The sequence below is a fragment of the Ambystoma mexicanum genome, chromosome 5q (genome assembly GCF_040938575.1).
Source record: "Ambystoma mexicanum isolate Mex_15411 chromosome 5q, UKY_AmexF1_1, whole genome shotgun sequence".
In the NCBI taxonomy this organism is placed as follows: domain Eukaryota; kingdom Metazoa; phylum Chordata; class Amphibia; order Caudata; family Ambystomatidae; genus Ambystoma; species Ambystoma mexicanum.
Genome location: NC_090933.1, coordinates 66831597 through 66845662, shown reverse-complemented (window position 1 = coordinate 66845662; position 14066 = coordinate 66831597). Strand labels below are relative to the sequence as shown.

Below are 14066 nucleotides of genomic sequence, written 5' to 3'. Positions count from 1 at the left end.
TTAACAAAGGCAAGGATAACAAACATTGGCACTAAAGTATAACATCCCAACGTGTTAAGTGTGGATTCCATAAGTGGAAACACACAGAAGGTGCACAATGTTCCATTAAGTGGAAGTGGTGGAATATTGGTGTTGTGAATAATGGGCATTCACGGAATTCAGCATCATTGATATGGGAGATTGTAAAGGCAGTTATAAGGGTGCAATGCCTTAAAACAGACGAAACTGAGCGGGCACTATTGGTGCAAGGGAAATGGCAAGAAAAGGAGGTAATGAATGCATAGTTAGGAAGGCTAACTCATAGGCCACCTGGCTTTTAGTACCCAAATACAGAACGGAGTCCATAAAGGGACAGGAACCTGTATAGAAAATTAAATAGAAACGCTTGCATTGTTATTTATAGAGTTTTACAATGTGCTTCACATCATCATGCAGTAGCTTTGGAGTGCTCCGAGGATGGTAGCTGTTCTGTAACAAATATTGATTTATGCTAGGGGCCGACCAGCTCTATTCATTAGGTCTGCAATAAGGATCAAGTGTTCAGTTTTAGGCCCATTAGAAGAGATCTGTTTTCAAAAGATGGATGAAGTGCTGGTGGCTGTGGATAGCTCTCAGTTTGGGCTCTGCAGGGTTTGAAAGATAAGGGCCCAATAATCCTAACCAGCTACATTGCAGTAGCTGGTTCGACCATAAAGAATATAGCAATATAGTTGGGATGTACTGAAAGGTTATTTTGTGGGGATACATTAGGCAGAACACTACATGAAGCAGAGAGGTTTAAACATTATCATAGATTCCTCTGGCAGCCAACAGAGGGCTTGGAGTACACATTATATGATCCAGTGTAAGCATACCCTGGGAACCAGAATCTGGATTCATCAGACAGGTAGCAGCGTGATACCCCAGCACTTCTGCAGAACTAACGATTTCCAAATCGTTAGCTTAACAAGTAAAGTTCTTTAGTAAAACCCTACCTAAATGCTACATAACCTACGTTTATAGTTCCTAATTTCCTTTACTATTATATACAAAATAGGACACAGTTGCATTCAAATTCCTGCTTTCAACTATTATGTTTTCATCTCGATAACATGCCATATTAAACCAAACTGAACTGTGCACTGTAAAAAGTACATGTCAAGCCCTTGTGAACAGTAAATGGGAAAATGGCATAATGCATATAAATATTAACATATGTTAGGCTACTTATTCATGGACTATTCTCCAGCATTAACGAGTTTAACCATCGTGAAGCCAAGATATATGTTTTAACATGCAATCTAATAGACATGCCCTCAGGTTTCACATGACATTTATAAGCCATTCTTGCTTCAGTGCGGTGGTAGATCATGACCCCCAAATCCCTTAATATTAGAAGACCATAATACAGTTAACTACAATGTATCTTATCCATATGATATAAATGATGGGATGCAGACAACACTTCCTTCGATCTCTATGAATATAGCAGCAAACATGACAAATGCTTATTTTCAGTTTATACGGTTCAATAATAGTCTGAGCATTTTTAAATTCATAAATTATTTACCTTCACTTCTTATGACGGCACAAGGAACTTCCTAAAAATCAAAAGGAATATGTATTAGAAATAAGAATATTAATTGTAATCAAAATGTAATAAGTGAATTTACAACAATATGACTGACATCCACAGTATTTTTGCAACTCGTTAAATTAACTTATAAATATGAAAAGAAAATATTCTTTCAATCCAAGAAAGTCAAATCACGAATGACTTAATAAATCTATGCTTGCGTAAGCGAAATGAATGCATGTTTGTCGCTCATCTCCTGTAAATGTTGCATTTGATTTGAAAAACCTGAATAAACACAATGTTGATTGTCCATAAATAAATGTCAAATTAACCTTAATCTATATACATGCATTACAGTCATTTGTTCCACGTATTAATACATCGCAAATATAATGATCAGGTTTTTTGGCATTAAAATACAATAACAATTACGCCAATAAGATAAATCTCGGAAAGCTCCATTTAGTACCTTATTTTCTGAGATGGGGCTCAACAATTCCATAAATGTTTCATCATAATTAACCATCAGGTTGGTGCCATCAAATCATGATGGCATTGCTAAAGAAAGAGTAATTTGGCTATCCAAATGCTGAATAATTTGCAGCAGAAAATCATCGTAATTGTTCGTAAGAACTCTGCAGGTTTGCAAGAGAAGTAGAGCGTTTCACCTATCCACTTCACTAGTCATATCTTGTTACAGGGCACATAGTTGGCTTGGTAGAGGGAGGCGCTACTGGGAACAGGACTACTCCCATATAGTGAACGGCCTAAATTCTAAATGTTCACCACTGGCAAGGATGTTGTCAATGGTAAAAGCTCCAATTTATATATGCCATCCTGAGGGATAATCAAAGGTATTCACCTCGTGAACTGCTTTCATCAAGGGAGCAAACATAAATGAGAAAGTCATCAGTATATATGATATGATCTGGCATTTGTAACGTGCCTATACACAAGTGTTTTAAGTCATTTGAGGGTGCATAATTGTAGTGATTTATGTCACAGATGGCTCAAGGAACATTCCCACTCCCCGGGAAACAATGCATTCTTTCCTAACCCATGCATCCCTAAACCTTGGTCAGTATCTAGTGAATACTAACCTCTACTATGCAATACATTTCTAGGCTAGCTGATTGGGATGACCTAAAGGCAACCGCCTTCTCTAACTAGACTTCCTCTAGGACTTTCTCAACTAGTCCTACACTACCATTTGGTTAATAGCTACCAGAGAAACTGGGGTTTGCCTTTCAGACCCTGCACACTTTAGTCTCCTTCCTCTCACACCCCGATGTTCCTTTCCCTATCCCTCTATACTAGAGAAGCCAGAGAGCATGCTAAGATCGAGTGTGCCGCCTTGTCCCGTGCTGAAAACGTGGGGAAGGGAAGCCAACAGCTTTAATATCCAGACATATCAGTTCTTGAACACTTTGCTTTTGTATAACATTATTTCCAATACTATTTGTATTTAGAAGTAAGGATTGGCAATAGGTTTATTAATTTAGGCCCTTTTATTTTGACAGACTGAACAAGGACGGCGTTATTATTATTTGATGGTCATAGCTTGCTCCCATCTTTAGATTTAGGAATTGATTGAAGACATCACAAAGTGTTTCAAAGCCTGTATCCGCCCAGGTGTTATTCAAACCCAGTAGAAGTTCAATAAACACGATTGAACTGTGATCACTTGTGGTTGCCTTACTGTGCGATGCCATGCCTTCCTTACACTCCCCAAGCCTGGCCCTTATCTGGACAACCCACAAGTTCCTGTTTCCTGGAGTCTGCTTTATTGCCCTCACTACTCTCTGGTTAGTTGTCCAGCTAACGTGGACCTGTCCTCACCTCCCAGTAGGTGTTCCATATAGAGAAACTTTCAAACAGTGGGTTAGGTCCCACATATTTTCTCTGCACATGGCAGCCATAAAACAGCAATGGAGTACAGCGTTGTAGTGTGTTGACGATCATGTTAGGGGGCCTTGACAAGGCTTCCCCTCAGGTGAAGTATTGTCCTGGTCTGTGGCTGTATATCCAGTTCCAGTCCCTGATGGTATAGGTAGGTTGCAGTGCCACTGTTGGCACTGACGAGTGGTGTTTGGCATACCACGCAGTCTCGTAGGCTGTCAGCTATGTTTGGCATGATCTCTCTCCCGTTCCCGGTATGCCGCAAGAACGCAGATGGCGTAGGGCCATCAATGGTTGCGTTTTCTCTAGTCACTTCATTCACCTGCAGTTTTGTTTGCAGGTCTAGTACAAAGACAAAAAACTTGGCGAACATGTATTTTATGGAGCATGGAATGATAATTATAATATTCACCATAGTGACCAAGGTCCCCTTTCCTCCATACTGTAATGAGCGTTCCTCGCTAGGGATGGGAGACGGAACTTTTTTTACCAGAAAAAATCTTTTTCACCTTTAAATTTAGAGGCATGGCCCTGGGAGCTGCGCACCCCTGACTCCGCCCACCAGCACCACTCCTCATTCCCCTTTGACGCGTTGACAGTATTACCATTGCCTAATGACACCAGTTTTATTAATAGGTAGCATGGTGGCACGTATGGAGGAAAGGAGACTATGGACGGGGAATACGTTAGTCACTAGTACAGTGAGTAACCTATAATTACTCCTACGTTCTGTCCCCTTTACTCCATACTGTATGGGCGATTACAACTGAATGTAGTCCCAGGGTGGAGATGTGACCCTTCTAAGAAAACAAGATCCTTAAAACTGCCTGACCAAATGCTGCGTCCGACTTGGAGCTGGCATCCAAGCAGTAGTGCTTGGAGAAGGCCGAAGACATAGTCCATGTAGCTGCCCTACTGATGACCTGCCTTGGAACGCGCCTCTGGAAAGCCACAGCCGTGGCCTTTGCTCTAATAGCGTGGGCATGCATATTTGCCGGAAGTGACTTGTTCTGCCCCTCATAAGCCTTCTTGATGGTCGCAACCATCCATCTTCCTATGGAGGTCTTGGAAGCCCGATAGCCTGGCCTTGACCCACCGAAGGTGACAAAGCCTCCGATTTGCAGAAGCTCTTGGTTCTGTCCAGGTAGAATTTCAGAGCATGTCTGACATCCAGACAGTGCAGTACCCTCTGCGCTTCATCCTTGGGGTCCGCAAAGAAAGTAGGTAGCACTATCTCCTCATTGAGGTGAAACAAGGAGACTACCTTAGGTAAGAATGAAGGATGAATTCTAAGCACCACCTTGTCATTATGAAAGGTAGTATAGGGCTCTGAAGCCACCAGTATCTGGATTACACTGACCCTTTATGCAGACATAAGACCCACCAAGAGGGCTGTTTTAATGGTGACCAGCATGAAGTCCGCGGACGCCATTGGCTCAAATGGCTTATGCGCCAAGGTGCTCAACACTACATTGAGGTCCCACACCGGGTGTGGTTTCTTGATAGGTGGGTAGAGCCCGGTGAGGCCCTCCAAATGTCTTAACCATCGGGTTGGAGGATGAAAAGACCTCCTCCTCAGAGTTCCTGTAGGCTCTGATGGCCACCAGATAGGTGCGGCATGTGTCCACTTGCATGCCCCAGTGTGCGAGATGTGTTTAGAAGGACAGCACGTCGTCCTATGTGCAATTCAAGGGATCAACTTCCTTGGATTCTGCCAGTGGCAAAACCTAGTCAACTTACTCTTGTACTGGCTCCTAGTATCGTAGCTTCTAGCACCCTGTATGATGTCGAAGTTAGCCTGTGAGAGGCGCAGGTGTTTTAAGGTGACCTACTCAGGAACCACGCTGCGAGGGCTAACGTCTGGGGGGCTGGGTGGATGACTGTGCCTCACTGCCGTGAGAGTAGGTGAGCTGGACCCAGCGGAAGGTGCAACTGAACCTGTTCCGACAGGATTAGTTCTGAGAACCATGGCCTTGCGAGCCACCACTGAGCTATCAGGATGATGCGAAGATGCAGAGACTCCCTGATCTTGCAGCTTGCCCTGTGGACCAGGGGAGTGTGAGGGAAGGCATACGCGTTCATGTTGTCCCGTTGAATCTGCATCACGTCGCCCAGAGAGCCCAGCCCTGTCCCTGCCAGGACGCGAACTGGGGGCACCTCCTGTTGGACCAGGTGGCAAAGAGATCCACCTGAGAATGACCATATCTGTTGAAGATCTCCTGAAGGACTTGTTTGTTCAACTGCCATTCATAGTTGTCCGCACCCAGTCTGCTGAGCCTGTCCGCCTCCAGGTTGGACTCCCCCTGGGAGGTGGATAGTCCTCATAGCTACAGAGCACACTCCCAAATGCTGACTGCCAAGGTGCATAAGGGAGGAGACCTGGTGCCACCCTGCTTGTTGATGTAATACATGCTGGTGGAGCGGTCCGTTTGAATGAAGATCATTTTGCCACTGCTCAATGGAAGGAAACCTCAGAGCTAGCCAGATGGCTTTTAGCTCTAGCCAATTGATATGGGCCTCCTGTTCCTGAAGACACCAAACTCTGTGGACGCTGTGGCTGTCTAGGGTGGCTCTACAACCCTCCAAGGAAGAGTCAGTGGTAATGGTAACCTGCGGTGCTGGTTGCCTGAAGGGTCTGCCTATCCTCAGATTGCAGTGCATGCTCCACCAGACAAGGTCCTGGTGGAGAAAGGGAGGAATGTCGATGAGTTCCGCCTGGGAACCTCCTGACTTCCTAAGGCTTTGAAGTGCAGTTGCAATTGTTGCATTTGGAGCCTCGTGTATGGCACTGCCTGTAGACATGCTGCCATGATACCCAAGAGGTGCTGGTACCACCATGCCGAGGTGAGAGCTCTGCTGAGAAAATGTCTCGTGGCCCTCTTGATGGCCGGGACATTGTCATCCGAGGGAAAAATTCCCCTGGAGCTCGTATCCCAGATTAGGCCTAGGAATGTTAAATTCTGCGTAGGCTCCAGCTGTGACTTGAGATTGATGGTAAATCCCAACTCGTTTAGTGTGTTCATGAGGACGGTGGAGGTGTGATGGACCGCCTCTGGGGATCTCGCCCTGACGAGCCAGTCGCCTAGGTATGGATAGACATGGTGACCTGGGCCCTGAAAAGGGCTGCCACCGCATTCATGAGTCTGGTAAAGACCCTGGGGACTGAATTGATGCCAAATGATCGAACCTTGTATTGTAAATGGAAGCCCATGATCCTGTGCCTCAGAAAGGACCAATGAGGCAGCCAAATCGGGACGTGTAGGTATGAGTCCTTCAGATCCAGGGAACACATCCAGTCTACCCTGCACAGTGTCTGCGCAATAAACGCTGGTGTAAACATCTTGAACTGTTGAAGAGGGAGGGAAAGGTTCAAAGTAGAAAGGTCCAACACAACTCTCCGGTCAGCCTGGTTCTTCTTGTGTATGGCGAAAATCCAGGAGTAAAAGCCCATACCCCACTTGGAGGCTGGGACTTCTTACACAGCCTGACTCTACGAGCAATTGAATCTCTGCCAACAAAGTTCTTGTCCCAATCTGTGGGAGTGGAGGGGAGGCTAAAAGGGGAGGGTGGCGGTAGCCCGTTGAAACCACTGACAGTATCCAGGGGTCGGCGTACCTCGTGCGCCAATAATGTGTGTGAAGGGCAAACCTGCCCCCCACCGGAGACGCGTGGACCCGGAGGGGCGTGTCATGCCTTCTTTCCCTCTGAGGCTGGGGCGGAGGAGGGGGACTGAAAGAAGCCCTTGCTCCCCCCGCCTTGAGCTGTTTGCACCGGTGCAGACTTGGGGATCGGTCCGGCTGTCTTGACCTCCATTCCTGGAAACCCTAGAAACCATCAAAGGCACACCCCTTGTTGGAACGCTGATGCGTCTGGCTGCATGTCTTGGGTGTGGACCTCGTGAGGATAGATAAGGATTTTGCAGTCTGGGAACTGTTTTTCTTATCTAGCTCCTCATCGATGGTGGAATGAAAAAGGTCGCCACCCTCGAATGAAGGTCCAATACGAGTTCCTGGACATCTGGTTGAATTTGTTAGCCCGTAGCCAGGCAGTCCTCATGTCCGTGGCGATGCATATGGCACAGCCTGTGGTGTCTATAGGCGCAACAGTGGACTCCATGATGTCCTGAGCCACCCTTATAGCTTCTGCCAGCCCCGCCTTGAAACGTGCCTGACTCTGCACCGGAGGATCCAGAAGGAAGTGGGCCATTTCCCACCAAAGCCTCTGATTAACAGCTGCGAGTATGGCATCTGCATTAGACTGACAAAGGTGCAGTGAGGTGTTTTTCCATATGCCTCCAAGATCTTCTCCTCCTTGCCTAGAAGCGCTGAAGACTAGGCTGCCGAGGACGATTGAGGCTTGGAGAAAAGTGAGGCTGCAGCAATCACACAAGAGTGTGGCTGAGGGTGTGCCGACAGCAAGAGTGGATCCCCCTGCCTGTACTTGGCGTTGAGGCACCGGTTGGTAACGTCCTTCTGCATCAGGATACCCATTCTAGCCACAAGGCGCAGAGTGAGGACCTCGGCCAGGACACCCGCCTCGGGTTGTGGAAGCCCCAGGTATTCGGCCAAACCTGTGAGTCGTTCATGGAAGGCCTTGGCTGAAGATGGCGTTGTCCACTAGGATGCCCGACTGGTCTGGAGCAGGTGGAGGAGTGCTGGGCGCCGAAGGCTGCGGTGTGGATACTGGAGCCGGAGGCTGCTGTAGAAGGTGGTGAGGAGCCACCTGAACTGTGGTAGGCAGGGAAGCCGGAATCAAGGGACCCGGCGTGGGCAGCTGGTGCTGCGCGGGCACCTGAGGCGCTGGAAGCAGAGGAGAAATGACTTGAGGCGCTAGAGGTGGGACTGGAGGCATGTCCCTGATCACATCCCAAAAGATGGCTCTCATTTGGGGGGACCTCATAAGTGCAAGGAACTTTTCAAAGAACCTGTCTTCACAGGCCGGTGGAGGAGACTTAGTAGCAGTAGGCTACTGGGGCCTGTGTGTACTCTACCTTGCTGGCTGCCGGGAGTATGTGCCCTGCAACGCTGAAGGAGAAGCTGTAGGCCACGTACCTGGCGAAGACCAGTCCCACCTGGACACTCGTTCTCCTACCTGCTCCCCCAACAGGGGTGGTGTTGGACGAGCGGCCATTTTGTCTGGCGCGGTGGCCATTTTGTCAGGCTGTATGCCACGTGCATGAGCCGTGGTGCTTGCCTCTCTGGGCCCGGCATCCTCCTGAACTCTTGGCGGTGGAGCTTGAGGCCTAACCTGCACCTCAAGACGAGGCCTAGTAGGCATAGTTCCCTCGGCTGTGTCGCCGGTAGCGCTGCGTACAGGTGCCCCCTCAGACATTTGTCCGGTAGTAGGCCATAGCCCCTCGGGTGGACATCTGGTAAAAGAACCTTGCTGTCACTCAGAGACCTCACTGGCAGGACCTAGCGACCCCTCGGCTTGGCAGCCGGTAGCTGAAGCAGCCTCGGTACCTGTGCTGGTTTCAGAACATGGACAGTACCTCCCGCTCGGACTCCAGGGGAATGAGTCACCCTTGTGGGGTGCCGATGAAAAAAGTGGCCCTACCTTGGGCCTTGACTTGTGCTTGACGAAGTTCTTCAAGTCCTCTGGAAGTGATCGTTCGAAGAGCTCTCTCCGCCAAGCTAACCTGTTCATCAGAGCGTGCGGTTTAAGCGCGTCACACAAGGTACAACCCTCCCAGCAGCGGAGTCAGAACACGGGGGGCGGACGGAGAGAAGAACCCCGACCAGGCTGGACACCTATTGAAGTCCGCTGATGTCGACATGCACCGGGGGGCAGAAGGCAGTGTGGCGCCAGAGGACCAAGTGCCTGATTAAAGAACACAAGACAAAAGACAGTATCCGGGGAAGAGCATGTGGAATTACGAGGTCAAAGCGAAACCCAGGAGCGCTGGTGTAAGCGGTCCGCTCGTGTTGACGCAGATAAAAGGACTGAGGAGTGGCGCCGGTGGGCGGAGTCAGGGGAGTACATTCTTCCAGGGACACGCCCCCACACGCCACTAAATTTAAAGGGGAAGACGATTTTTTCAGGTGAAAAAGGTTCTGTCTCCCATCCCTAGCGAGGGACGCCCATACAATATGGAGGAAAGGGGATGGCACAAGTGGGTAATGTCCAAGTATAGACAGGCATTTTGGGAAGGGAAGAAATGAGGGCACTCTCAACTGCCACCTTCCCCTCTCGGGTAGGAAAGGCTTAATCCCACCAGAAGCTGAGAAGGGTTCCTATCCCCTTGTAGGTTACTGACCCTGTCACATATCTGGGTGTGATTCGCAAAGAAGACAAGCTTAATGTCCACTAAAGAAAAATCAGTAAGGATAGTGAACATCCCTGACTGGTACGTCCCGTAAATTGGAAAGGGGATTAAGGTGGAGTGAGAGACAATGCAATTTCTTGACACAAGTGCAAGTGGTCATGATATGAGACTAACAAAGGCTGACACTGGATGACCGCTTCCTCGCTTGGATATCAGACAAACCAGGTATTTGCATAGGAGTGAATGCTTACGAGGCTCTGACCAAGGGAAGATATGGTGATGCTGGTAAAGGTGGACTGTTTAAAACTACATGCTAAGTCTAACTACAAGAGAAGTTGCACCCTGCAGGCAGCCCAATGTAAGTGAGGCAGGTCTTGTGTTGCAGATTTGCCAGCTCTGCCTCTGCATGTGCTGGCACAACATCTATAAACCAACAAGAAAAGTCAATGGCAATGTCTGCAGTAAGGGCAGTGCAGCAGTGCTGCAGGGTGAAAGACGGTTGAGGAGCAGTAGAGCATGGGATGCTGCAAGGACAGGGGTCTATATGGGATTGAGCAAGGAGAAGAGGGCGTTGGGGTTCATATGATCCTAAGACAAATAGTAAGGATCTAAGCTTTGAAAAACTGTGTGAATTATTCATTCATCATGTTCACAAGGATACAAAAACTTTTGAAAAATCTGGGTCTCATGTAGTTTAACCTCCCTAATCTGTCTCTGTAGTTGAATGGGGAGGGCTTGTACGGATTCTGCACAAATCTTACACTGCTTCAGTTACAAAGACTGTCCCATTTACTAATGGTTTTGCTACCTGAACACGTTTGTCCAACACTATGCGCTACTATAACACCACACAGCACATACCGCCTCTGTGCTTCAAAGGAGGCTTACTTCTGCACCCTAATTGTAAAGGAGCATCCCTGTAAATAATGGGAGCAAGGCAACAATGCACTCAATGCAGCTTGCAAGTGCACTAGCTCACTGTTCTCAGTTTAGCACAGGCACTAGAAAGGAGGCAGTTTCGGGATCGATTATTGCATATGTTCGTGCAGAGAGTGAATAGATTACAAAAAAAAAAAGGATGTGGAGCAGAGAGGGTGTCAGGCAAAAGAGGTGCATGACAATGGGTTGGCAACATTAAGAAAAAGGTTAAGAAAGTGGTCATCTCTACTTCATGCTTTTCCATAATCACACTGCTGACAAACACATCTACAGTACCCATGTTCACATGCATCCAACTTTCATCAACATGAGCCACTTTCCTGTCTGCCTTCTTATAGCATTCAGATATGCATAACACTAGCCAGGGTGAGAGTCTCTGCTTTGTGACAGCCCTGCCCATCCAGACCGGGAAGGAAGACACAGAAAGCTGGTCATCTCTGCAATACAAAGCAGTCGTAGCCAAATAGGTCGGACTGTAAGAGGGCTTTGAGTTTCTAGGTTATCTTTTCTTCCTCCTGGACAGATATGGGAGGGGGTGGAGGGAAAATCCTGAAATCTGGTTCTTCTGGTTGACATGGAACTCTGTACCACTTTCGGGAGAAAGGAAGATTTAACACGAAGAACCACCTTCTCTCAAAAAATATGGTAAGGAGGCTTGCAGGAAAGCATCTGCATTTCACAAACCTGAACCTGCAAACTGGCGTTTTAGCACCATGAAAATTGTTTTCACAGTAAAAAAAAGTCAGAGAGAGTATGTGTATCAGCTCAAAATGGGGACCCATTCGATAGGTGAGATCTAAAGATCCCACAATGGGACCACAAACTGTTGGTGGGAATATGCTCAAGACCCTCACAAAGGTACCTTGCTGTGGAGGGGAGGGGGGGATACTGTAAGGCTGTCAAGTTTTAGTCTCACACAAAGATGAGCAACAGCAAAGAACTCTGTTGCTAAAACTGTTCTGCCGAAAAAGGGTACACGCAGAGGCTTAAGAGGAGACATCATCATGACAATACTATAAAGTAAAAACCAAGGCTGGTTGGTGTGTGCCTATACAGAATCTGCATGCCCCATAAGGAATGCCAGGTCATTGGTTCCAGCCCTGTCAGTCTGTCTTCCATCCCGTGAGTGCTGCACAGATCATCTTCTCATCGACAAAGGTGAAAGAACAAATTAACTACACCCCTAACACAATGCTACTACATCATTATACTGTGCAGCTGGTAGGCTTTAAGACTGGCACAAATGAGGTTCTGGGGCGCTCTGACCTCAACACACACATTTTACTAACTCCCCTTCGCACCATCCGGCTCCAAGGTCTCCACCCTCGTTTTGAATTATAATGTATCCCTCTCAGCCCCTTGCAATACAAATCACATGATTGTAGGTCACTGGCATACAATGACCGTTCTCTTTGAACTTTCAAGACTTTTAACTTTAAGGGTGATGGTCAAACGTCAACTGATGCCATGGAATTCAGGGATCTTAGGTCTTAGTCAGTTATATGGGCTGTAACTCGTGGTCGTCTGGGGGTAGGCCAGGTCAGACTTTGGGCAGTGCAAGAAAACATGCACACCAGGCGCCAGTCTGTGATCGCGGCCTTGAACGCCACATTCCTTTCGAATAGAAAAACATCTTTTCAACACTTAGAACAATGAATGAGCTTTATGGCGCTTGAGGTTAGGAGGGGCGTCCTCATGGGAGCTCGGGCATGGCAGGAATGTTCCCTTGTCTCGGAATTAGGGCCTAGTGCATGAAATGCCGCCTTTGCCGCACAGGCTTCATCTCCCAATTATGATTACTAACATCTACCGAAATGCACTAACATTTACACAAAATGGCAGTCTTGTTTGTGTCTTCGGCTATACTATGCGAGTTGATTATAGTGGGGTGGGGTCCTACCACCGTCTTCCCTGGCCCATCATAGTGCTTCAAATGAAGCTCGCCTTACTCTAAAGCGCTTAGGGTGGGACAGGGTCGACCCCTTCCCAACATCCATCACAATTCAAGCTCTTGCACAAACTCTCAAACTTCCTCTATCTGCAGACATCAAAGAGCATGTTGAAGACTTGTGCGCAGCAAGCAGCACAGTGACCTTCTCTTTGGTCAAATTCCAGTCACCATATCTCCTCCCAACAGTTGCACATGAAAAGAGACTGGAATTGGGCTGAAGTACTTGACAGTGTAGGAGAGCACGTCTAACTTCAAAGGAAGACGCCAAAGTGGTCAGATGGTCAACTTAAAGTACAGGTACCACGTCATCCAAGCTCAATCTGGAGAAGCGAGGAACATGCAAGACCCCAAACCGCCTCAGCCTCCCGGGAACTAGAGGGATGACCAGAACCGGTAGGAAAGTATATTTGTGTCCGAAGGTCCACTCAATCAGAAATGTATGTCCTAAAGTCACCTCAGTGGAAATTCCTTCAAACAGCAGAACTTTCACTTTCAGTTCTTCATTGCAAAAACACCAAGAGGTGTTCCCCAAAGGTCAAAAATGCCTTTCAGGCAACGTTCCCGTTCATTAAAAAAAACAGCCCCGCCTTCTTGGAGTGTCACCACATTCTCTATTCCGGGCAGGTGCGCTGCTGAGACTTCTCCAGAAACAGACTGCACTCTCCCCCTCTTATTGAGGAAGTGCATGACCACTGTATTTTCTCCAGAAACAAATCTGTGTGGCCTCCCTGCACAGGGACAAACACTGCACTATCCCCAGTATTATTGTGGTAGTGCATGGCCACTGTATTGTCGATGAGGATCGGGGCATTCTTAATCTGGATTAAGGGCAAGAAAGCCAACAGTATCAGTGAAATGCCTCACAGTGCCAACATGGTGACTTGCCAAAGGCACTCTGCCCAGAACCAAAGCCTGCTCACATTGAAAGCACAGGAGGTGGGTACGTCAGCCTTTCCAGGATACTTCAATCACAATCTTGGCTTCTGGCCACAGTTGCCAGAATAGCTCCCCAACATAACCCTCTGAGCAAGATACTACGAAGATACTCAGACCCGTGGGTTTTGGAGGAGGTTGCTGACATCTTGCAGATAAATTGTGAAACAGCATTCACTGTGGAGAATGCATCCTCAACCGAGCATCAGGCACCAGAAATTTGCAGGAAGTCAGAAGGCACATGAGGCGGAGAAAGGCTGGAGGCTGGCAGCATGTGTGAATTCTGAAAGAGAGGCCACATCAGAGATGCTGTTGACTTTGTCCTTGCGAGGAAAAAGCCTTCCACACCAGAGGGTGCAGGACTACCCCAATACACTGGAGCCTTTGTGAAGGGGTCAACTGGGACTTCAGAACATTTAGAGGGAAGCCCAAATAGTGCAGTTTGTTTCCACGCCTGTTTCAGTGAACAGCCCAAAGGAGTCAATCTATCTGGTAGGAGAAGACGTGAATTTTGTTCTGAGACG

The 14066-nt window shown here is 47.7% G+C and overlaps 1 protein-coding gene across 1 annotated transcript in view; it reads right to left on the bottom strand.

Annotated features, from left to right (window-relative positions):
• Positions 1–14066, bottom strand: part of NFX1 (nuclear transcription factor, X-box binding 1) — a 2569209-nt gene that overhangs the window by 1410146 nt on the left and 1144997 nt on the right. The window contains exon 11 of the mRNA XM_069620539.1: positions 1550–1580. Within this exon, the coding sequence (XP_069476640.1) occupies positions 1550–1580 (31 nt within the window). The remainder of the gene's footprint in view (positions 1–1549; positions 1581–14066) is intronic.